General features: G+C 50.3%; 2 protein-coding genes across 6 annotated transcripts in view; one reads left to right on the top strand and one right to left on the bottom strand.

Moving 5' to 3' along the window:
- Positions 1 to 13,090, bottom strand: part of CARS2 (cysteinyl-tRNA synthetase 2, mitochondrial) — a 44,757-nt gene extending 31,667 nt beyond the window's left edge. Inside the window, exons 1-5 of one of the 3 annotated variants that reach the window (XM_058742673.1) lie at positions 12,794 to 13,090; positions 12,486 to 12,536; positions 7,447 to 7,564; positions 291 to 362; positions 68 to 173 (exon numbers count right to left, since the gene is read on the bottom strand). In XM_058742673.1, coding sequence (XP_058598656.1) covers positions 68 to 173; positions 291 to 362; positions 7,447 to 7,564; positions 12,486 to 12,536; positions 12,794 to 13,005 — 559 coding nt within the window. In that variant the 5' untranslated portion in view covers positions 13,006 to 13,090. The remainder of the gene's footprint in view (positions 1 to 67; positions 174 to 290; positions 363 to 7,446; positions 7,565 to 12,485; positions 12,537 to 12,793) is intronic. The other 2 variants (XM_058742687.1, XM_058742681.1) reach the window with 2 other exon arrangements.
- A 4,516-nt stretch (positions 13,091 to 17,606) lies between these two features.
- Positions 17,607 to 24,813, top strand: ING1 (inhibitor of growth family member 1). Of its 3 annotated transcripts, none has more exons than XM_058742636.1 (2): positions 17,607 to 17,817; positions 23,865 to 24,813. In XM_058742636.1, exons 1-2 carry the CDS (start codon positions 17,676 to 17,678, stop codon positions 24,566 to 24,568), a joined length of 846 nt encoding a protein of 281 aa, XP_058598619.1. In that variant the 5' UTR covers positions 17,607 to 17,675; the 3' UTR covers positions 24,569 to 24,813. The 3 variants fall into 3 exon arrangements, with proteins under 3 accessions (XP_058598619.1, XP_058598629.1, XP_058598637.1); XM_058742646.1 differs by lacking the exon at positions 17,607 to 17,817 and adding an exon at positions 18,466 to 18,946; XM_058742654.1 differs by lacking the exon at positions 17,607 to 17,817 and adding an exon at positions 22,323 to 22,476.
- Positions 24,814 to 25,153: the final 340 nt, after the last annotated feature.

The raw sequence follows: 25,153 nt of genomic DNA, 5'->3' as shown, positions 1-25,153 counted from the left end.
ACGCGTCCAGTTCCTCCAAACCCTACAGGCGTTTCCCCAATGATCAGTTCAAGCAGCATAACCCTACCTTGTGCTGTCGAATAAGCATGCCCGTTAGCAATTATTCCTTCGATGAAAGAAATGATGTGAGGAATATTTTCAGTTACCCTCAAGTACACCGTCGGGGGGAGAACCTGACGGAAGGCAAAGGAGAAGTGACTTTCGGCGGGTGAAAAGTGGAGGTCCACCGTGCTGGCTTCCACCGCTCATGGCACCCCCTTGTGGTGAGAGGACTCAACAACACGCTTTACCTTCAAGGCTGCCATGTCTTGTTTAAAATTCTCTTCGTAAAGATTGGCCAGAGAAGCAGGTGACACATTCATCTGCAGAGAGACAGGCGAGCTGGTCAGCAGGTGGAGCCCCACGCGGCTGGCCTCAGTTCACCACGGCCTGCTCACACAGGGGCTCTCAGTGTCAGGTCTCCAAGTCCTTGTAGTCACTTAGCTAGTCACGAAGGCTCATTACAGACCCTGTGTTCTGGTTAGAGAGAAAAAAGGAATAAACAATGTGACGATTTCTGTTACGTAATTCAAACCCAAAAACACACACAAAAGCCTCCACTTTTCTAGGGCAAGGGCAAGGGCAAGGGCAAGCTACTTCAATCTATTCTACATAATAAGCAGAAACTTGGGTTCCTATCTTATCCCTTACCCCTCAGGGGGCAAAAGAAAACAAGTCAAAAATACATGAAAGAGGAACTCGGGGAAGTATTTTGAAAGTAACACAGCACCTGAACACAGGGCAGTGGGCAGGCAGTGTTCCACCCAAGGGCGGGTGGGCAGGCTGGCCCCGGAGACAGATGTGGAATCCTGCGCTTGGGGCATCTGGGGACGCGCACCTGCAGCCCCAGCTTCTCAGAGGGCGCTGGCGCACAAAACCAGGCTCCCAAAGTATTTTTTACTTTTCGGCATCAGCAGAAAAAAACACTCGGAGACCAAAAGCAGGACACGGCACCGGACACTGTTGGGCATGTGAAGGCAGCGGGAGCCGCTCCCTCCCTCAACTGGCCTCCGCAGCCCCGGCTCCTCCCCAGCCCCTGGCCCCCAGGCCAGGGCTCCGTTTCCCGCTTCCCAGACAGTAAGAAACTTTCCCAAGTGAGATGCCCCCTCCAACCCCATCACTCTGCAGCCATGGTCTTCCCTGCCCAGGGCCCCAGACAGATAATCATCCTAGAAATTTTCACCAACAGACAGGTACTGAATAAATAAACCTGGCGAACAAAGGGGCGGTTCAGCTGTGTGGCCGTGGGGAAGGCAATGAACCCCTGTGCCTCAGGCTTTCTTTGCAACACAGAGATGACCCCCAAGTTTGCCACGAGGATTCGGTGCGGCTGTGAAGACAACGGTGTGAATGGACAATGCTGGTTAACACCTCTGTTGAAGACATGACCCCCAGCACCCCCCGCACATGTATCTGCAACTCCCTCCTGAAATGTACCGCCCTGCCTTGAACCTGCGGCCTGCACACGATACCACCACCACCCGGACCTGTCCCCTGACTGCCTCCCATCACACACCCACACTCAGAGCCCCTCCCCAAGCCCCTTGTCACGCTGTCTTCTGCTGGGACACACGTCACATCACACACATGCAGGTTCATTTCTGAGCTACGGCCCTGGACTTGAGACAGCCGGGCAGAGGGCACATGCACATACTCTTGCTGGCTACTGTCCACAGTCCCCATGGAGGGTGCGTCAGTGTCTGTGGGGCCAGCCCCAACCGCGCAGGGACTCACCTCTGGACGCTGTCAACATGACAGCTAACGGATGCTTTCTCGTAACTGTAACATGTATTTCCCTCCTCTGAGGGGGCGTGAACATCTCACGTGTTTAGGAAACTGGGGTGCCTGGGTGGCTCAGTTGGTTGAGCGGCCGACTTCGGCTCAGGTCATGATCTCACAGTCCGTGAGTTCGAGCCCCGCATCGGGCTCTGTGCTGACAGCTCAGAGCCCGGAGCCTGTTTCCGATTCTGTGTCTCCCTCTCTCTGACCCTCCCCCGTTCATGCTTTGCCTCTCTCTGTCTCAAAAATAAATAAATGTTAAAAAAAAAAAAAAAATTAAAAAAAAAAAAAAAAAGGAAACATTCACAGGGAACGTATGGCCACCATACCCGTTTCTCTTCTTACCGATTTGTAGGAAGTATTTTTACATGAAAGAAATTAGCCTTTTATCTCTGATGTGAATTTCAATTATTTTCACAGTCTTTCAACACTATGGTTATCTTAGGTCATGTAGAAAAGATTTTTATATTTAGCAATCCTTTATATTTCTCAATCTTTGGCGCGCCTGGGTGGCTCAGTCGGTTGAGTGTCCGACTTTGGCTCAGGTCATGATCTCGCAGTTCATGAGTTTGAGCCCCGCCATCGGGCTCTGAGCTGTCAGCACAGAGCCTGGAGCCTGCTTCGGATTCTGTGTCTCCCCCTCTCTGCCCCTTTCCCGCTCATGCTCTGTCTCTCTCTCTCAAAAAATGAATAAACGTTAAAAAAAATTATATTTCTCGATCTTTTCCCACAAATGGCTCCTGGGTTTGGAAACAAATTTAGGAAAGCCTTCCCCTTCCCCAATAGGAGGCTATAAAAACTGCCCCAAAGTTCCTTTAGTAATTTGGGGTTCCATTTCTTTTATATTAAGTCTCCAATGTGCCCTAGATTTGGTTGAGGCACACATTCAACCAGGGTTTATTTTTCTCCCAGATGCTTACCTAACAGTCAACATTTTCTACTGGATAATTCCTCTCTTCCCCACTGATGTGAAGTGCCATCGTTACCATAAAACAAATTTCCATTATTTAATGTGTCTACGTCCAACTTTCTAACGTGTCCCGTTATCTGCTCATTGTATCTGTACAATGACCTTTAATTCCTACAACCTTGAGAGCGACAAAAAGCAGACTGGTGAATGCTCGGGGGCAGGGTGGCACAGAGGGAGGATGGCCAGGGGCAGAGGAGACTTTCAGGGTGATGGATGGATGGAGACATGCATCTGCACACGGGAGACGGGCTCACAGGTGCACACGTCACCATGCTGTGGGCCTCGTGTGCACTAAATGCAATTGATCGTAGGTCTGTTTGACCTCAAAACTGTGCCAGAAAAGGGAAAGATTATGAAAACAAAAAATTTTCCATAGCTTTAAAAGTATGTTTTAATATCGGGTCGGACTACTCCCTCCTTAATACTCTTCTTTTACAGAACTTTCCTGCTACTCTTGCTTTTGTGCCGTCCCGTGTGAATTTTAGAATCCGGGTCTCTAGTTCAGAAAAAGGGGAATAGTAAGAACACATGCACACACATGCACACACACGCATGGCTGCAGACACACGCACACGCACAGACGCGCATGGCTGCACACATGCATGCACGCAGCTGCACACACACGCACAATGCGCACAACAGCACACACACGGCCGCACATACACGTTCAAGGCCGCACACACATGCACATGTGCGCACAGCAGCACACACACGCACAGCTGCACACACATGCACACGCACACATGTGCACGGCTGCACACATGCACACTCACGCACACGGCCACACACACACTCCTGTAACGACCTAGCAAGTACCATACTGCAAACACGCAACCCCTCTTCCGCCTGTGGCTTCTCCAGCTCACACGCATGAGCCCAGAGGGCATGGTTCGGAAATGCTGAGTGACAGTGAATTGTAAGGGGAATATCAATCCATTGTCGGCTTTGCAGGGAGGAGCGGAATCATATTCTAAAAGTAAAGTTTTTAAATTTGATTTTTAGGCAGCTGGTCATCCCACTACCATCGGGCTGGCACTGCTCCCCACCCCCCAGCAAACCGTAGGACTCAGGTGCCCAAACGGCGTCTTAGTCCCGTGATTTCAGATTCCTGTCCAGCTCGCCCTGACCATCATAAACCATTTCAAGCTGGTTCTCCCCCTGGTAAGAGTCCCACTGCTCGGGCCTTGGCACTCACGCTGAGCGTCCAGCCTTCCTCCCAGAAAGAAGAGCAACAGGGGCCGGTGTTCTTGAAGCACAGAAAGAATACCTTTGGCTCAAATCTCTATGCCACACTCATTACAAGTTTTCTTACAAACGGTGACTATGCAGATGTACCATATTCCTCTGGAAATCCTCACCCCAGAAACCCATCTGTAGTTTTTATCCCCGACAAACTGTAACACTGAGCCAAAAATTAAAGTCAAGGGAGTGATTCAGAAAAGCATAATGTTATAATTTAAAATATTTTAAAAGTGCCGGAGCAGATGGCACGAAGAATACCGCCGTCACTTAAAAAGGTTGCACTGGATCAAAGACGGCCTTTTTTGCGAGATGCTAAAAAACAAATAGATGTTTTCATAACCATGTTTCAGATACGTGCTTTATCATCCTACAGATACATCTTGAAGAGATCTACCCAGTGCCACATTAGCATCATATGACGGGACAAGTATGGAAATTCTCAGGGGTCAAAAATTAAGCGCTCTCTGCATACAGAATCTTTCAGCCAATTCTACCAGCCTGTTCATAGTGTAAGTAGGAGATGATTTTTTTGTTGTTGTTTTTGGTTTATTTTGAGACAGAGAGAGAGAGTGAGCACACGCGGGAGAGGAGCAGAGACAGAAGGAGGGGGAGGGAGGGAGGGAGGGAGGGAGAGAGAGAGGGAGAGAGAGAGAGAAAGAGAGAGAGAAAGAGAGAGAGAGAATCCCAAGCAGGCTCTGCATGGTCAGCATGGAGCCTGACATGGGGCTTGATCCCACGAACCATGAGATCATGACTTGAGCTGAGATCAAGAGTCAGACACTTAACCGAATGAGGCATGCCTGTGCCCTTAAGTATAACACAATTCTTTGACACGCGCTGCCTCCTCATGGTATCTGTGAAATCCTCTAACTTCCCTCTAGCTGCGTTTACCCCTGCTGCCACCCCTCCTGGGACATGTGTCCCGTCACCCACTTGGCTAACCAACACCCACCCCTTCCCCCGGGGCCCTCCAGAGCCTGACCGTCTCCACCCAGGCCTTTCAGGTCGAGGTTTCCACCCCCGATTTTGCAGATTCACAGCAGAGCCCGATTCATCAAGTTCAGGGACCCATTTGGGCTGTCAGGTGCCCACTGAGGGTAAGGATGGAGGAAACACTCACGGCGTCACCTTCCTCCTTAACCAACCTGCATTTCCAAACGCCTCGTGCTGCCATGTTCCTTCCAAGTACGTGCTCACGACGTCAGAGACCACGGATTTCTGGGTGCTGTCTCCATTCTGAACACAGGCCTTCCTGCTCAGCCCCTGTGCGGTCAGCCTTCCCAGTGCCTGCCCAGGCCAGCCTCCACTCCTAGCACATTCCAGACAACAGCACAGCTCCCTGCCCCCCCGCCCCTCCCCAGGCCAGCTCGTTTGCTCAAAAGCTTCACTCTAGAATCAGAAGGCTGTGCCCCCAGCGAGGTGGCTGAGCACACACTCAAGTCACACAGTCCTGGGGAAGCCACTCCAAGCCCCTCCTCCTGTGGGGTCAGCCAGCTGTCGCAGAGCGGTACCTGCCCGGGGACCCCTCGCCCCTGACTTCCCTGCTGTCCTCTCACGTCTGCCCCTCACTGCAGCTCCCGACGAAGGGACGGCTCCCCACGTCTGCACGGCCTTGGCTGGAGCGGGGGGACACCTGACCCCAGCGGCGGAGACAGAATGGAAGCCACCAGGGCACCAGGGACGGTGACCCAGGCCGGCCTGCCCGCTCTCCGCTCCCAGCCTGCGGTATCTTCTTTCTGTCACCGAACGTGCAGCCGGTGTCCCGGGACTCAACCCTGTTCTGACACTAACTGCGGGTCAGCGGGCTAACTTCCTCCAGGGAGTCATTTCTGAATTCCGGGGCGGTTTGATGGATTTCCTTGTGGTCCCCCATCCTGGCTAGAAGATGAGCCATGTGACACACGAGCATCCCTCTGTGGGATCGTCCGCCTCATGGGGGACACAAGCTCCGTGCGGCCAGGAAGGGTCTCCCTCACCTTCGTGGGCACAAAGTCAGGCGGAGGTCTGACCCCTGGTGGCTCGATACACCCTCGGGGACAGTTCTGGAAATGGAGATTGAGTCTACCGTAGGGGAACACGGCACACCGGCTAAGCTGCCCACTGGCCAACCCAGCTGTGCCGAGGGAAGCGAGGAAACACATTTAAAGCCGGAGCCCATGTTCAGTGCCGCTGGTAAACGCTCTGAGTGGCCCAACTCTTAGAAGAAAAGCCTTATCAAAGAACCCACTCCTCCTTCAACCAGAAATTCCACTTTGGGAAAAGTGTTTAGTGAAACAAGACATTATGGAAAAAAGACATTCACAGCAGCCCTATCTTTAACAGCTATAAACGACGCAGCCCAGACGGGGAGCTGCTGCATAGCCCCCTGCATGGAATGCTGTCGAGTTGTTAAAAAGGCAAATTGGGGGGCGCCCGGCTGGCTCAGTCAGAGGAGCGTGCGACTCTTAATCTCAGGGTCGTGACATCGAGCCCATGTCAGGTGTAGAGATTTCTTAAGTAAATAAAAGTTACAAAAAAAAAAAAAAAAAAAAAAAAGGCAAGTTGTAAGAAACAGGGAGATGTGGTTTCTAGAAAATAAGTTTGACTATGGAAGCACTTAAGAGTCCAAAACTAAGAACGGTAAATAAATTATGATACGTCCATGTGATGGAATGTTATGAGGCTATTTAAAAATGCTCGAGAATATTTAAGAACATGAAGAAAATTCTCAAAATACACTAAGTGGAGGAAGCAGACTATAAAACATTATAAACTGGTTTCCTAAAGAAAAAAAATAGGACATACAGTGTTCAGTACATACATACAGGAATAACAGGAATGTCTAAAATAACAGGAATGTCACATGCTCTGTGTAGGTTTTTGCATAGATTGGACCGTTTAACAATCCTTTACAGATCTTTAGAGATAATTGTTAAAGTTGCTAATTATGACAAGCAGAAGAGACAAACTTTTGAAAGTCGACTTTTAAAAATTTAACTGTAATATTTAACTTCAACCCCTCAGTTAAAACTTCCCCCAAAAAAACTTCCCCTAAATACCGTATGAGTTGTAAGTGCCCCGTTCGCTTCACACATAACAGGTGGAAAAATTCAGCCTCCCATGAGCTCAGTTTCTCTAGCCCAAAGTGGCCCTTGACTTCCCTCTGCGCAGGAGGCTGGGGGGCCGAGGGGCCAGAAAAGGATGAGGTTCAAGCAGGAGACCAGGACAGAGCAAGACTCGGCATCAAAGGCTTTGGCGACCAGAATCGAACAGGCCTCTTTTACCGGGACAGGGATTCCTCTGAGAACCTGTCAGCACATCCTCACTGGGTCACACACGGACAGTGAGACATAAAACACACGTGTGCAACAGCCACGGCACTGCCACGCAGGGATCAGAACACTCACACGATCAACATGGTCGTCATCGATGCTTACCTCACCGGCTCTTTGGATGATTTTATCATCCACGTCCGTGATTCCCATCACCATGATGATGTTGCATCCGAAAACCCTCGTGAGGATCCTTCGAATGATATCAAATCTAACATATGAGCTGCAAGGAAATAAGTATTAGGGTGTCTTTAATGCAGAAAATCACTGCCGTGACCTTTAAAACGGAGCGCCTTACATTTTAACAGGCTGCCACAGAGCAGTCGGGTGTGTGACAGAACGGACAGCTCACGTGCAGCTAGGAGAAGGGCCCACGCGGGTCCTCGCGAGAAACTAACAAAGGCATCCCCTCAATGTCAGGTGCAGTATTAGCACTTTTAACGTTGGAGCTGGTAAGTGCGCTTACATCCATTGGATTGTATAAAAATTCACCGCTGATACAATGACACTAGGTGGTTAAAATACAGAGAGCTGTTACCATCCCAGTTCCTGTTCTAGAGTAACTGTAATGTTTCGCTATGGCGAAACAGCAGTAACAACAAATCGAGGCAAGTACAATGAAAGCTGTACAGTGTCACTCCTAAAGAAGTGTAAAACTATCATAGAATATTAACACATCGGCTTATCCGTGGGCTACACTGGGGCAACTCAAACTTATAAAACCAAAAGGGTTCAAGAGCCATTTAAAATGTCAAGAATCTGGAGGTGCCCGGTGGCTCAGTCAGTTGAATGTCCAACTCTTGATTTGGGCTCAGGTCATGATGTCCCATTTTGGGAGTTCGAGCCCCGCGTCAGGCTCTGTGCTGACAGCATGGAGCCTGCTTGGGATTCTCTCTCTCTCCCCCTCTCTCTGCCCCTCCCTAGCTTGCACTCGCGCTCTCTCTCTCTCAAAAAAATATATAAACATAAAAAAAAGTTGTAAATGTCAAGAATCTGGCTTCACACTCTGGAAAACAGTGTGGAGTTTCCTCAAAAAAATGAAAATAGAACTACCTTACGACCCAGCAATTGCACTACTAGGTATTTACCCAAGGGTTACAGGAGTCCTGTTTTGAAGGGACACATGCACCCCCATGTTTATAGCAGCACTATCAACAATAGCCAAAGTATGGAAAGAGCCCAAACGTCCATCAATGGATGAATGGATAAAGAAGATGTGGTATATATATATATATATACAATGGAGTATTACTCGGCAATCAAAATGAATGGAAATCTTGCCACTTGCAACTACATGGATGGAATGGGATGGCATTATGATAAGTGAAATTGGTCAAAGACAATATCATATGACTTCACTCACATGTGGAATTTAAGATATAAAACAGATGAACATGGGGAAAGGGAAGGAAAAATAAGATAAAGACAGGGAGGGGGACAAAACATAAGAAACTCTTAAATTCACAGGTGCCTGGGTGGCTCAGTCAGTTGAACGTCTGACTTTGGGTCAGGTCACGATCTCATGGATTGTGGGTTTCAGCCCCGTGTCAGGCTCTGTGCTGACAGCTCAGAGCCTGGAGCCTGCTTTGGATTCTGTGTCTCCCTCTCTCTCTCTGCCCCTCCCCCCAGCTCACACTCAGTCTCTCTCTCAAAAATAAACATTAAAAAAATAAAGAGAGAGAGAGAGAGACACTTAAATACAGAGAACAAACTGAGGGTTGCTGGAGGGGAGGTGGGTAGGGGGACAGGCTAAATGGGTCAGGGGCATTCAGGAAGACACTTGCTGTGATGAGCACTGGGTGTTATAAGTAGGGGATGAATCGCTGGAATCTACTCCTGAAATCATTATTGCACTAAACGCCAACTAACTTGGATATAAATTGCAAAAAGAATCTGGCTTCTCATAAAAGCAACCTTAAAGCTCAAGGTCAGGTAGTCTCACGCTCATCTGTCATCCGCACAACCTCTCTAAGTTCCGAACATCCTTTTCCCTCGAAGACGAGCCCTGTTATCACACCCCTTCGGCTTGCCACACCCCCACTCCCCGAACGCAGCTTGGGTGACAAAGCGATGTCAGAAACTCCTTGCCAAGATATTTAATCATTTGAAGGCTTGAACTGCTTACTCAGAAACCGGGCAAAATCCTACCACCCCATGGGGTTGTTGGACGTGATCCTGAGGCCTGTGCAGCACAAGTTCCTACAGGCGTCACCATGCCCTTCCTGCGACTTGAGCAGGGAAAGACCCTACAAGCAGTGAGATTTCAGAGAAAAAGTAAGAAGCACAAAGTAAAAAGAGTCACATGCTTGGCCCTGAGGAGTTTAAGGGCTTCAAGGCACTGAGGCCACAGGTGCATGACTCCCCCAGGGGCCACACCATGTCCACGATGTCAGCCCCTTCCCGGCATGTCCTCATCTGTAGCTGGGGGATCACAGCACCATCATCCAGTGCCGTTAGGGTGTTACAGTGGCTGGTGTTTGCAGAGCATTTAGAGCAGAGCCTGGCACACAGCAAGAGCAGGTGTTGTGTCTGTTAACTACATGTCTTTCTTTTTCTTTTTTAAGTAAGCTCTATGCCCAAGGTGGGGCTTGAACTCACAACCCTGAGATCAAGAGTCGCACACACTACTGACTGAGCCAGCCAGGTGCCCAGTACACGTCTTTTTCAGTAGAGGCCAGTGTGGCTACCTGGGGAGGAAGGTGGGGAGACGTGAGCCTGGACGGTAAGTCGGGACAGGCTTATAGAACGGCAGAGATGACCTCAGGACTTCGAACTTTACCTTAGGGGCAGTGGAGCCAGGCCTGCCCCTCCCTGCCCGTACGACCTCATATCTTCAGAACCTTGTAGTTCTTAGATTTTCCACCCCCAGGGACATCCTGAAGGACTCCTGAAGAATGGGTTCTGTCTCCCAGCCCAGCCTTCCCTAGCGGTTATCCTTGAGGGGAGTGGCGGGGGGGGGGGGGTGGCGAGACTGACGAATGGGGCGCTGGGGAGGCTTTTAGGCTGTCGGTAACATGTCTCCCTCTAAGAGCCATGAACACTTCATTCCGCTGTACGCTTAACATTTGTACTCTTTTCTGTATTTGTAAGGGCAAGTACAAATTATAATCAAGAGGCTTGGTTCTCCTAGCTGAAAATAAGGAAACAGGCTCTCCCCCACCACCCCTTTCTTTCAGAAATTCCTCAGTCCTACTAAAATGGATGTAAGGAGCATCTGGGTGGGTCGGTTGGCCGAGCATCTGACTCTTCATTTGGGTTCAGGTCATGATCCCAAGGTGGTGGGATTGAGCCCCGCGCCAGGGTCTGCGCTGAGTGTGGAGACTGCTTAAGATTCTGTCCCTCCCTCTGCCCACTCCCAGGCACACATGTGTGCTCTAAAATTAAAAAAAAAAAAAAAGAAAAAAAAAAAAGGTTTGTTTTAATTTTTATGAAATGTTTTCTGTAGATGGCTTTAATGGCTAAGGAAGCCTCTGTTGAGTCCCATGACCGGGAAACTCTCAAGGACCCAAGAGCCACCTTTTTTTTTTTTTTTTTTTTTAAGTTTCAGATATTTTTTTTAAATGTTTCCTTTTTTTTTTGAGAGAGCATGCATGAGCAGGGGAGGGGCAGAGAGAGGAGCAGAAGATCTGAAATGGGCTCCATGCTGACAGCAGTGAGACTGATCTGGGGCTCGAACTCACAAACTGCAAGATCTTGACCTGAGCCAAAGTCGGACGCTCAACTGACTGAACCACCCAGGCGCTCTGAGTTTCAGGTATTTATTAATCAGTGTAAACCCCAACACGACACACTAACGCGATCTCGTGCATGCAGAGGGGAAAGGTCTCCTGGGCAAGTGGAAAATTGTGCGGATGGCTTCTAGAAGACCTTCAGTCTAAGCAGCTTTATAGTGAAACATTTCCTTTCTTCAGTTTGCAGCATCAATGCTCAGTAAACAGAACTTGTATTGATCACTGGGACCCCGTTTGTTTGCTAACATCCATCAGAGCTAAGAGCCACCCTTCTGAAATAAAGTCATCAAGGAAGGAAGAGGGACGGGCCGGACGTGTCATCTGACTGCACGTCACAAACCCCACCTGATCTCACAAGTGTCACCTACCTGGCTCTATGAGAGTGAGAGTTCTGTCTTTGCAATCCTGTTAGCGGGCTGCCTGTGACCACGTCCCGTTCTGATTTAATGTTACTCAACAATAAACTTTGCCTTTGTGGAGAGGTTTTTCCAGGTTGGGAAGAGTTCTTGTTTTTTAATACTTCCCCAACATATTTCATACTTCAATAAAGAGGTCAAGATATGCTTTTTACAAGTAACGCTAAGTTAGCCCACAGTGAAGGAAGAAAGGATTCCCACACCACTGATGTTAACAAAACACAAAAAATGCTCCAAACTTCCTGGGTGATACATGATTTTGTAAAAAGGGTAATGAGTACAGGTAGCTTTTCACTTTTAGTCTAGGTCTGAAACACAACAAGTTTAAAACACGAATGAGAGAACATAGAAAGTATTCGGAAAAGTGCAATTCTGACAAAGGTAGGCAGGAGTGCAGCTGATGGTTAGCAGGTTGAGAAAGCGAGTACCTGGGAGATCAGAGACACCAGGCTCCAGGCTTCCTGAATGTGTGACCTCGGGGAAGTTCCTCACACTAACTGTGAAGTCCCCACCACGCGTCACACTTCAGGCACTCTGCAAGCAGCACTGTATGGGCGTTATTTCAAAAAATTGTGCAGGTTGAAAAAAGATGGACACAATTATCGTCTCCGTCACAAAGATAAAGAAAGCAGGACTCAAGGTAATAAAGTGGCTTGTCCAAAGTTGGAAAGAAGTTAGTGGGGCCAGAAATAACTCACCAGCTGAGTCCTAAACCCTGGAATGGCCTCATAGCATTAAACATCTAATTCCAAAACAGGTCATTTATCACCGCTCCTCATTGCCTCCCTCAGTTTCCTCACCTGTGAAATGGGCATGAGTGCTTAGAACTACTACAAGAACGAAATGAGAGACTGTTAACAGGTGTGCTTCCCACAGCACCAGGACTATATTCGGTATTAAGCTGCCACTTGAGAAATGGAAAAAACCTGCAAAAGACTCTTTCTTTACAAAATAAATGGTCGCTTGAAGCGTGAAAAATCAAACTGGGGTCACTCACCAAGCATGGCCAAGGTGTGCATGATCATAGACAGTTGGTCCACAGCTATACCTAGGAACACAGTTACAATCCATCACGTGAATCATACTTGCAAGAAAGGACACCACATTCTCAGGGTATCATAGAACCACGTTTGGGGGATTCCCAGCCCAAGCCTGTCAAGTACCGTGACTACAGCACAGTATCTCCAATTGTGCCGCCACGCACTTGTCACTTACTGAATGCTTTCCACCTGAGAACCTTCCGACGCACAGTCCTTCCCGCCCCTGGTCCCCAGCACCCCGGTCCCCCAGGTCCCCGGCGGCTACCAGGAGGCGGCGTCCGCGCTGCCCACGATCAAGGGGTCCTTCCTCCGGGTAAGGCTGTTGTACACTTTGACGCCCGTGTCGTGGCCCGGCGGCTGCAGCCAGCCCTGCCCGCGCGTCCCCGACGCCGCCCGCTCCGGACCGGGCCAGGCCCCCAGGCCCAGCGCCGCCCGCAGAAGCTGGGGCCCCACGCCCGCCCCGCACGCTCGCAGCATGGCCTGCAGGCGCGCGGCTCGGAGCCTGGGGACCTGCGGCCGCGGGACAGGCTCGCCACGCCCACTCCGGGAGGGACTCGCACTGGGCCCGCCCACCCGGAAGAGGGCCTCCAGATCCCGCCTACCCCGGAAAAGGCTTTCCGTGACCTGTCCAACCCAGAACGGCGGACGCCCAGGCCCCGCCCAACCCGGAAAATGATCTGACCACGCCACGCCCATCCCGGAAGGGGTCGCAGCCCTGCCCGCCCATTCCGGAAGATGACCTGCCTCGGCCTTGTCAACCCCCGAAGAAGGGGTCGGGAAGTGGCCGCGGCTCCTCCCACAGGCCTGTGGCGCCTGCTGCGGCGCTGGGGGCGGGGCGCGGCGCGGGCGCGGGAGGAGGTAGGAAGAAGCGCTCCTTCGCGTCCGGAGGAGGGGGCCCTTCTTCTCCCTGGAGCCCGTCGTGCGGGCTGTGCGCTGACGAATTAGGGCCGGTGCCCACCTCCCGCCTGTGCCGGAGTTCACCGTGCGGGCACACGCCTCCGGCTTCTCGCCTGTTCAGGAAGCACGTCTCACCCCAACACAACACGCAGCACATCAGCACCCCAACGCAGCACGTTTGTGCCCCAGCGCACACACACAGCAAACACATCACCTCAACACAGAACGTCTGCACCCCAACACAGCAACGTATGATCCCAATGTGCACAAGGCACGTGTGCACCCCAGCACAGCATATTGATACCCCAAGACGCACACAGCACGTCTCCACTTAACAGCACAAGGCACAATTGCACCCCAAGACAGCATTCTGTCTCCGGATGCAAGACCAAAGCTTGGAAACCGCCCCATTCATCAAGTGCCAGTAGTGGGAAGTGTCTACTTGGGATTCATTAACGTTAAACATTCTATATCATCTCCTCTCGAGAACAAAAACAATCTGAATTGCGGTTTCAGTGGGACTTTTAAAAGGCGGATTCATTTGAAGTCGCTTTCATATTGTCTTGACAAAAGTACCCTTACTGATGTCTTGCAAAACAATGTCTCAAAAAAGAGAAAGAGAAAGAAATCCCCTTTGTTTTTACATTTCTCAAAACCGCACAGAGGTCCCTAAGTTTTTTTTTTTTCTTTTCTTTCCTTTTTTTGGTTTGTTTTGGTCATTCAGTTGAAAGGAAAATTCTTAACCAGAGACAAAATGGTATGTTCCTTATTTTTTTCTTTCTTTCAAGATCCCTGAAGTCTAATTCTGCAATTGTGCTTCAAGCTAAATTGTAATCCAACGTAAACTCTGTTCTAATGCATAGTGCTGAAGCGTTAGAACCTGTGGTTGAGAATTAGGCGACTTCTCCCTCAGTGCTAAGCACAGGCTCCCTGACTCCTCAAAGTCCTACTGGCACGTTATCCCTCCCTTGCTCTCTGCATCCCTATTTTGGTTCCTTTGTTACTGTCTCTTATTTGTAGTACAATGTGTGTATTTTTCTGAGTACTTGAGATTGTAAATTTTTTTGAACTCTCTCACTGTAAGCAGATTAAATTCAGCAAAGGGTTGCTGAATTACTCTGTGAAATCCACCTGTTGTGCCTGTGGGAGGAAATCTGGGCAGTAAAATATCTGGTAGGGAAAGCTCTGGTCCAGATATTAGATGTGCCGGTAAAAGAGGAAAATGAACAAAAGGCAATCTGTGACAACACACAGAATTCACGGGAAAGGCTAGAAGTTTTGAAAACAGATTTAGTAACACTGAAGACCAAATCCTACACGTGAATCTATATAGCTGGCATGTTTGAATTGGCCATAGAAAAGTCATGACTTTTAAATGAACAATGGGATCTTCTGTCTTCAGAAAACCGGTCGTGTAATATGTTCAGCCCTAACTGGCAGCAATTCTACTTTTTCTTAAGTCTTCTGGAAATCATCAAAACTATGATAAACATAACCCTCTATTTAATGATACAGAATAATTAAAATATGATTAATTATGAATAATTAAAATACAACTCCTTTTGCAGGTTGAATATTCAGGTATAGTAAAAATGACTGGGAAGATTAGCAAATATATTCCCAAAAAAGAGAATCCTGTTAATTTGGAGGGACTCGTCCTCACGCTGGGTCAAAACAAAGAAGTATATTAGAATTAATGATTTCAGGGGCACCTGTGTGGCTCAGCGGGTTAAGCGTCCTACTCTTGATTTCGGCTCAGGTCATGATCTCATGGTTCATGGGTTTGGGCTTTGCAGTGTGGAGGCTGCTTGGGATTCTCTCTCTCTCCCTCTCTTTCTGCCCTTCTCCTGCTTGCTCGCTTCCTCTCTCTCAAAAAAAAAAAAAAAAAGAAATAATAATAATGATCTCAAAGTATCTTGAACGCCATTTCCTAGTCCTTAATGACAACGAAAAACGTAGTTCTCAGTAATACCTTTGCTTTTAAGGCCAAGTCTTGCAAACCCAAAATAGGGTAGATAAGGTAGCACAGTGTTTAAGGTATTTCAAGTTTGAAATAAATGTGTTATTTTTTTTAAGCACCTGAAAAGAAACAAACAAAAACTGTATGTTCACTTCTGATTTTATTCTCCCATGAGTTTGAGTATCACCAGTTAAACTAGAAATATAATTCAGAAAAAAAATGTAATATCCATCTTTGCAACACACTCCAAAGAGCAGAACTAAAACAGCCAGGGTTCTTCGATGTATTTTCAAAATTACTTTTCCTTAGTAGTATATTTAAAATGCACGATCATAGTTACGTTTTAGCCTTTGGTCTTCTAACCTTGTTCAGAAAACTGTTAAGTCATTGTTATGTTTTTTAAGAACTTTATAAAGCTAATAAAATATTTTCTGACTAGCCCACAGGGTAAACTATCTTATAGAATGTAAGCTCCTTAGTCACTGCTGTATCCCCAGGGCCTAAGCAGTAGCTAGCACCTGGTTGGCACTCACGAAATATTTCTTGTTGAATGATTAAGATAACCTTTTGTTTCTGTGTCTGTGAAGACCATGGAAACATGAAAGGAATCATTATTCAGATAATATCGTGATTTTTAAAAAAGATAACCTAGTTCAGGGGCGCCTGGATGGCGCAGTGCGTTAAACTTCCGACTTGGGCTCAGGTCTCATGGTTTCTGAGTTTGAGCCCCCAACAGGCTCTGTGCTGACAGCTCAGAGCCTGGAACCTGCTTTGGATTATAGGTCTTCTCTTTCTACCCCTCCCCCGCTCCACCCTCCCCCTCTCCCTGTCTCTCAAAAATAAATAAACATTAAAAAAAAATTTTTTTTTAAAGATACCCTAGTTCAAACTGGCTTATCCCTGGAAGCAGTAAATTATGTCTTACCTTTATTCTTAAATTCAGACAAACACTCATTCTAGAGCCAATAAATGCAAAGATCTACTAATAAGTACTTTAAGATTTTTTGTCTGCTCTCAGAGAAAAGTAATTATTTTTTAGTAATTATTTTTCTTATTCAACTTTGTATCCTATCTCTATCCCATATACCATTTCTATTGTCACATAATGTCATAGTATTCAAGTCTTTTCGTGCAGACTAGTGGCCAATACATTTTGTTGTATAAAATGAAATGAAACTTCATCGTTTGCTTTAAACTGAGCCAAGACTGAAAGAAGTGTGAATCCATAAGTAAAATAACTATTTTCCCAATTATCAAAGCGAGCATTCTTTTGATGTGGGGAAGGGATGAAGGGGTTTAAGAGTGAAGATCAAATCTATTTACTTCAAAGTGCTACATTCTTCGTCGTTTATCACCGCAACAATGTTGGAACGAGAACCAACCATTTCAAAGACAAAACAGCTCGATTTAGTCTCATTTGCTCTACTGGCATCCCTCTCACAAAATGCCGTACGATCGCTGGAATGAGTACCACCGGATAACAACCTATTTTATAAAAGTCGGGCTGATCTGAAATATTAGTGGCTTACACACAGTAATTTATTTTTCTTTACTTTTTATTTAAAGATTTTATTTTTAAATAATCTCTACACCCAACTTGGGGCTGGAACTCACTGCCTGGATGGAGATCAGGAGTCGCAGGCTCCACGGGCTGAGCAGCCAGGCGCCCCTAACATACAGTAATTTAAAAATCGCCAATGGCCTGGCCTATTGACAACATGCCTCCCTTCGCCGAGCACTCCGAGTTTGCACAGCAGTTGAGCGCCCTGGCTCGGAGTCTGTGGAGGAGCATCCCGCGGGATCCAGGGCACCTGCTCAGCCCGCAGAGACCGGGAGCAGGTAGAGCTGAGCCAGCTACGCGGTCAGAGACCCCGACAGGACACCCCGCCCACCTGGGGGAAGGAAGCCTGCGAGCTGCACAGGATCGCTGCCGCGGAGGCCCGCCCCGGAGGCACCAGCTGTGGCCGTAGAGGCCGGAGCCCAGAGGACAAAGGCGGAGCGCGGCCACGCCCACGGGGCGGGGCCTCTACCGGAAGCGGCGGGCCTGCGCGCTGGTCCGTCGCCTAGGCAACGGGACCGTCTGCGCGGGGCTTTTCAGAAAACCCAAATCCGGGAGCTTAGGGTGGGGAGAGAGGCCGTGGGGGGAGGGGAGAGGCCGAGATGGCAAGGGGAGCGGGTCCCGGACGCCTGCCCCGCCCCCATCTGAGTGGCCTTTCGAATAAGATCGGATCCCAGGGCACAGTCGGGATGGGGTCGGGATCGCCCGCCCTCTGCGGGAGCCCGGCTATGAATGCAACGCCCCTCTTGGGCCCCTTTGTCTCCAAGCCGCTCGGCACTGGGCTCCAGCCGGCGACACAAAGGGAAGGCGGTGAGGACCGCGCAGGCGCGCGAGCCGCTGAGGTTGCTGGGAGCGGTGGTCCGGCCGCCTAATGGTAGGTCTCCTCCCTCCCGGGCCGATGGCTTCCCTGGCCGTGCAAGTACGCATGCGCCACCACTTCCGCCCTGCACGGCGCGCCCCCTCCCTCCGCCCCCCGCGGGACGCGGGTTTCTCGTAGTAAGAGCGTGGGAGGGGTTATCCTCACTCGTCCCGCCTCTCCTTCGGTTTGATTGGGCTATCGAGGGAGGGCGGCGAGCGGATTGGGTCTTGGCGTTGCCAGTCTGTTTCGGGCCTTACTTATGCCCGGCTGCGCGGCGGGGCCCTGGAGAGTGAGGGGCTGGGTGTGGATAGGGAGGTGGCAACCCAGGCGAGCGATGGCCTCGGCGGCATTGGTACCACGACTAAGTCGGTTCCGACCGGGTCTTCGGCGAGGCCGGCTGCTCCCCACGTTCCCCGGTGGGCGTGCACTGCCGCCCGACAGGCTCTGCTTCCAAGTGCGAAACTCCTAGTAAAGTTTGCGCTTCGCCCGCCGCCCCTGTTCCCGCGACCCCTTCCCCAGCCAAAGTGACAGACAAAGCCACACCCCCGCGCGGCCGGGCCGGTGAGGGGCGTGATACGGCGGGGGCGGGGCCCGCGGGGAGGGGGCCTTGGGGGGCGGGGCGCATGCGCGGTGCGGGGGGCCGAATGTTTCCCAAGTGTTTGAAACTGGTATTTGGGTTCTCCACGTTGGACAAGTGCGGCGCGGCGGGCGGCGCGCGCCCCTTCCCGCGCTCGCTCGGCCCCGGCCCCGGCCCTTGCGCCGGGGTGCGCGCCCGCACGCGCAGCCCGCGCCCGCCCCGCGCCCGAGGCCGCCGAGCGCCGGCCCGGCCCGCCAGGCGCCGGGTCCCCGGGCCCAGGCGGCGCGGCTCGCAGATGTAGCGGCGCGGGGCCGGCCGGAGGGGGGGCGCCGGCGGGCGGGAGCTTTGCATTTTGCAGCGCTGGGCTCCGAGGGGGCGGGGGCTGGAGGAAGCGGAAAGCCGCGCCGAGTCGCCGGGGACCTCGGTGAACCATGTTGAGCCCTGCCAACGGGGAGCAGATCCACCTGGTGAACTATGTGGAGGACTACCTGGACTCCATCGAGTCTCTGCCATTCGACCTGCAGAGAAACGTCTCGCTGATGCGGGAGATCGACGCGAAATACCAAGGTACGGCGGGATGGATGGGCGGGGGCGGCCGCTCCATCCCCGCCGGTCGCGGCGCGCCGCGGGGCCGCGGGCCGTCCTGTTCCCCGCCCGGAGGAGCCGCGGGCCCGCGGAGGTGGCCCCGGCCGGGCAGGAACAAAAGGTCTGGAGCGTCTTTGATTCGCCAAGGTCCTTGTGCACGAAGCCCGGACACGGAGGAGGAAGGAGGAACGAGAGGTCTCAATGCCAGGCTGCGCGAGCAAAGCGCTCTTTGTAGTGAAGTGACGAGGCGGGGTGCTGCGGGGGAGGGGGCGCAGGGGGGCGCAGGCTAGGGCGCCGAGGGAGGGATGTGCCGCGGTAGCTGGGGCTGAGGGGCGCAGCGACGGGGCTGCGCGCAGGGCTTCTGGGAGGGCGCTGCGGGCGGCGGGTCCCCTGCTCTGCTTGCCATCCCCGGAGCCACCCCCACCCAGTCCCGAATCTGAGTGTTATATAAAGTCCGGGGTCGGCACTCCGCGCGGTGTGGCCCCGGCCGCCTCCGCCCCCGCGCAGCCCCCCGGGCCTCCCGTGGAGCTGGACACCGAGTGAGGGCCGCCGTGTAGGGGGCGGCGCGGCCGGGTGTAGTTCGCTGAGGGCTAGGGCTTTATTCTGTGCGTGCGCTGGGGAAGGGGAGACGAAGAGAGGTAAGGGAGGATGGGTCGAGGAAGTCGCCCATCTGTGCTCGGGGGGCGCGGGCAAAGATTGTCTGTTTGCAGAGGAACATGGCAGGGGAGAGGACCTGTGGGTCGTTCTCTGCAGTCCCGGCTGCCCAGAGTTCCGGACAGAGGAGGAGGGTTCGTGTCCGCTGGGAATTGTTGGCTGTTGGGGAAACTTTCCTGCCAGGTCAGGCACGGCAGTGGGGGCTGCGTATGGGACGCGGATCGTCACTCGGAGTTTACTAATGTTTACAGGGCTGCGCAGCAGGGAAACGGAAGCGTTGGGGGGGGGGGAAGGTGGGAAGCAGCTGCACGCCCCGAAGCGCAACGGGCACCCCTGCGGGCATGGCGCCCCCTGCGCTCTCTAGCCGAGTCTCTGCTTCGCAGCGACTTTTATAGGGGTCTTATTAGCATATTGCGAACGTCCCGCTTTGGCCTCCCTGTGATTGGTCTCGGCGTCCCCCATGGAATGTCCTTATCCATCCGCTGCTGAGTTATTGGTTGCTGCGCCGGAGGAGGGTGGGCATTGCGCAGTGACTGGCACGGGTCTCTGTTTCCGCTGCCTTCTTTTTTTCTTCAGAGGGGCGGGGAGGAGGAGGGGGGTCGAGTTGATTTGAATGTCTTCGGGTCGCCCGGCCTCCGGCCTGGGATTGGCCATTGGCGCTGCTGGGGTGGGCCGTGTTCGTCGATCCTGTGCTGTGATTGGAGCCCCGCTCGGCCTCCGCCCTACGGCCCGGCGATCCCCACAGGCGGTGGCTCTCGGGGCGGGGCGCGACGCCCGCTGACCGCCTCCTCATTGGCTGGGGGCCAGGCCCCGCCCCTGTCCCTCAGGGGCTCGAGCCTGGCCATTTCCGGCCGCGGAGCAATGGCGGCGTCCCGGTGCCGGAGCTGCAGGGGTTGTAGCTCAGGCCTCCCTCCCCGGGCCCGTCGATGGTCCAGGTCCGCGCGGAGCGGGGGAAGCGTGAGGGGACAGGGGCCGGGCGCAGGGCGAGCCGGGACGGCGACTCGGTGCAGAGGTCAAAGGGAGTCGTTGTCGCCCTCACCGTCCGTTAGCGCCTACAGGAAATTTCAAGATGACAGTGTTTGTGAATTCATCTAGCATCCCCTCGAAGTTACTTTGTTGCTGCTTCGGGACCAGGTGTCTCCAGTACAGCCTGCACCCGCGGCGGGGCTGGTTGCTCCTGCGGGGAAGACGGCGTGCCCGCGGGCAGCCGGTGCCGCCGAGTGAGCTGTCGGTAATGGTCACCCCTCGCCTGGGGGCTCCGCTGTGCATGTGGGGGTGTGCACCGTACGTGGGAACACTCGGGCTTTTCGTTCGAAGGGCCTGTGTTGCGGGTCAGACTTGCTTAGTACGCATCAACTGGAGACTACTTCATAAAGATGGATTATAATTAGTTTACCAATTTTATTTTTTTTTTAATTTTTTTTCAACGTTTTTTATTTATTTTTGGGACAGAGAGAGACAGAGCATGAACGGGGGAGGGGCAGAGAGAGAGGGAGACACAGAATCGGAAACAGGCTCCAGGCTCCGAGCCATCAGCCCAGAGCCTGACGCGGGGCTCGAACTCACGGACCGCGAGATCGTGACCTGGCTGAAGTCGGACGCTTAACCGACTGCGCCACCCAGGCGCCCCAGTTTACCAATTTTAAATGTTATTTGAGGTTATGCTTGGATTATTGAATTCAAACTTATTTTTGCATTATGTTTCAAGTATTTTAAAAATACCCACCTCGCAATGGAAGTCAGCTTCATAAAGAACACCAGTGCAGCCTTTTATACATTGGCCAGATCACATTAAGTTTTGCTACAGTCTCACTTAATCCTTAAATTCTTTCCGTGGTACCATTGCTTGCCTACAGTTATGTTGGTGTGGAGCGTTTCAGAAGGAACGTCAGCAGCGGTTTGAGCTGGTGGAACTGAAGAATCTCCTGAAAGTGTCCTGGCAGGGCACCTGCGCAGTTAGAACTGGTGGTGGTCTTGTTACACTGTGTACTTAACTGGCTTTGCTGATGGAACGGTGTACTTGGAGAGTCTCAGAAATTAAGCCATTGTGTAGGGAACAGAATTACTTCTTGGTAATTTTGTGATGTCATTTTTGTTTCTTTCCCAAGACTGAGGCCTCACATGGATATAAGTTTGCTTGTGATATAAAAGAAGCCGTACCTTACTGAATTTAATATTAGCAATAAGATAAAATCGTTCTCTCTTCTATCAAAGAGTAACATTGTCGTTAGAAATTTGGTTACTTGAGGGGCACCTGAGTGGCTTGGTTGGTTGGTTAAGCATCTAACTCTGAATCGGTGGTTCAGGTTCATCTGAAGGTTGGTGAGTTCAAGCCCTGTGTACAGTTCTGCGCTGACAGTGCTGACCGTCCTTGGGATTCTCTCCCTGACTCCCCTGCTTGCTCTCTCTCAAAATAAACTTAAAAAAAAAAAAAAAAAAAGTTACTTGATTAAACCAGATAATAGTTTTGTAATGTGCAATCAATTTAAAAATACGTTGCAGAAACTCATATTTTAATATCTATGAAATAGAACTTAGATGCCTTGAGCCTATTTTCAGAATTACTCTAAGACGCTATGAGACTGTGGCATTCCTCCTTTCTGGTGGCAGATAGTCTACGTTGTTCAATTAGGAAGTATCTTCAGAGCTCTCTTTTTTGTTTTCTTTATTTTTGAGAGAGAGAGAAAGAGAACATGGGGGAGAGAGAATCCTAAGCAGACTCCACACTGTCAGTGTCGACGCAGAGCCTGATGTAGAGCTTGAACTCATGAACCTTGAGATCATGACCTGAGGTGAAATCCAGAGTTCAGTACTTAATGGAATGAGCCACCCAGGCACCCCAGAATACTTACATTTAGGTAAGCTTCAGGGTTGGCCTAAGTGCCTGTGTTTATTTCAGTGTTAGGTTTATGCCTTATAACTATTTGAAGATAAGATCTGGAACCCTTGCAGGTTACATTTTATACATCACCGACTGCTCCCCTGCCCCCCTCACCACCGGCCCCATACATACACATACTTCCTGGTTGGAGAGTAGAATTGCATTATTTTAAGAGACTACAGAGGGTTTCAGGGAAAAAAAATCTGATACTATTTATTGATATTTAATAATCTCTACACCCATCATGGGGCTGGAACTCACAACCCTGAGAGATCAAGATTTGTGTGCTCTTCCGACTAAGCCACGTGCCCCTGATTCTATTTAGATTTGTTACTGTTTGGGGAAAATAACTGGGAATTTCTATTTGTATTTCAATAGCTTTTGGCAAGAATATTTATTTTGATCAAGATAATTTAACAACTTTTATTTCTTGGGAAATTTCCTAATTTTCCCAAGTTACATTTTCCAATCATATAGTGTCTGTACAGAGTTTTTGGGGCTTTTTGGTTTTTTGTTTTGTAAGATTTTATTTTTAAGTAATCTCTATACCCAATGTGGGGCTTGAACTCGCAACCCTAAAATCAAGAGTCACATGCTCTACAGACTGAGCCAGCCAGGCATCCCCTGTACAAGGTTTAAATATAGTACTGAGGGTTTTTGTTTTTGGTAATGTTTTAAAATCTGTTTGTTTTTATAGATATGAATGTGTATTGTCTTAAGCAGTAAATGTGAAAGCAAAATGTGACACCCTTGTTTCAAAGCAAAGCTAGGTTGTTGGGCTTTATTGTGACAAACCATTCTTGTTTTCAGTAAATACGGAGGAATAATGTGGTAGGAGGAGAAAGATGTGACAAACTGAGGCTCTGGGTCACTGGGTACTATTTATATACGTTCTCTAACAGGGTATTCTAGACATTGGTACATTAAAATGAAGGAAATACAGGCCTTTAAGTTAGAAGAATATTTGAATAAAATAATGGAAATATAGGACATAAATCATTAATTTTATAGAAAATAAAAGTTTGGGTGCCAGCACTTCATCTAAATTTAAACTTTTCCTCGTCCTTGCCCATTCCGAGAAACGTTCCTCATGCTTCTGAATGCACAGAGCCCCCTGGGGGGCTCTGAGCGGCACCTTGCTGAACCGGAACGGTGTTGGCATCTGTATTTAGTTCCAGGGATTTTTTTCAATAGAGAAAAACGGTGCCCCCTCGAAAGGCCTGTAGGTTGCAGGATTTTCATCCTAGGAAATCTTGCAGCGATCGTTTCTGTGCTTCGCCATGGCTTTCTCCTAGACTGGAGAATCAAATAAAAGGTTCAGCAGTGTTTGTGGCATGGGTGTAATGCTTCTTTTTCCCTCTGCAGAAATCCTAAAGGAGCTGGATGAGTACTATGAGAAATTTAAACGTGAGACAGACGGTGTCCAGAAGAGGAGAGTGTTACACTGCATTCAGAGAGCCCTGATTCGGAGCCAGGAGCTGGGGGACGAGAAGATCCAGATCGTGAGTCAGATGGTGGAGCTGGTGGAGAACCGGACCAGGCAGGTGGACAGTCACGTGGAGCTCTTTGAGGCCCACCAGGAGGTCAATGACACCACTGGCCACAGTGGCAAAGCCGGCCAGGATAAGTCCAAGAGCGAGACCGTCACGCAGGCGGAAAAGACCAACAGCAAGAGGTCCCGGCGGCAGCGCAACAACGAGAACCGGGAGAACGCGGCCAATCATCACGACCATGATGATGTCACCTCGGGAACGCCCAAGGAGAAGAAGGCGAAAGCCTCCAAGAAGAAGAAGCGCTCCAAGGCCAAAGCCGAGAGGGAGGCGTCCCCTGCAGACCTTCCCATCGACCCGAACGAGCCCACGTACTGTCTGTGCAATCAGGTCTCCTATGGAGAAATGATCGGCTGCGACAATGACGAGTGCCCCATCGAGTGGTTCCACTTCTCCTGCGTGGGGCTGAATCATAAACCAAAGGGCAAGTGGTACTGTCCCAAGTGTCGAGGGGAGAATGAGAAAACCATGGACAAGGCCCTGGAGAAATCCAAAAAGGAGCGGGCTTACAACAGGTAGTTGGCGGAGCTGGGCCCGCAGGGAGGAGAGCACCAGGAGCCCGTGTGTTCCACCACCGCCCGCGCTGATGTGCCAGACGGTCCCATGTGTATTTTTAAAGGATGTTGGGAAAGGAGCTGTTCCTTTTGTCGGGATGGCCGGGATTCTCTGCCTTTGTTTTCATTGCTTACACACGTGTAACCAGAGAGTGGTCTGTGGATCAACATTTTAGAAACTACAAATATAGGTTTGAATTAAACACTCAAGTGAGTCTCAGACTGATTTGTTTTTTGTTTTTGGTTGGCTGGGCTGGGGGTGGCCTGGAAGCAACCTAACGCAGTAAATGTGGAAAGAGATTTCACGTAGCTGCTATTTCAATAAAAATAATGTCATCACTTCATGAGTATGTTGAAAAAAATTAGCCGAATTGCTACAAACATAGCCCGTAGCAAATCTGTTTCTTGCTCTAATAATGTCTGTCCATCTAACAATTCAATATAAAGGTTTTAAATTTGAAGATTATTTTGTAGAAAAGGAAATGGTTTAAGTTTTACCTGGCAAACATCTTATATACTGGCTTGTTCCCCAAGTGGCCATTTTTTAAGT

This window comes from Neofelis nebulosa, chromosome 1 (genome assembly GCF_028018385.1).
Source record: "Neofelis nebulosa isolate mNeoNeb1 chromosome 1, mNeoNeb1.pri, whole genome shotgun sequence".
Taxonomy (NCBI): domain Eukaryota; kingdom Metazoa; phylum Chordata; class Mammalia; order Carnivora; family Felidae; genus Neofelis; species Neofelis nebulosa.
This window is presented reverse-complemented; position numbering and strand designations above follow the sequence as displayed.

Coding starts and splice junctions, on each gene's coding strand:
- ING1 (XM_058742636.1), top strand. CDS start 17,676: ATGCAACGCCCCTCTTGGGCCCCTTTGTCTCCAAGCCGCTCGGCACTG. Junction 17,818..23,864: donor GGTGGTCCGGCCGCCTAATG/GTAGGTCTCCTC, acceptor TTCCCTCTGCAG/AAATCCTAAAGGAGCTGGAT.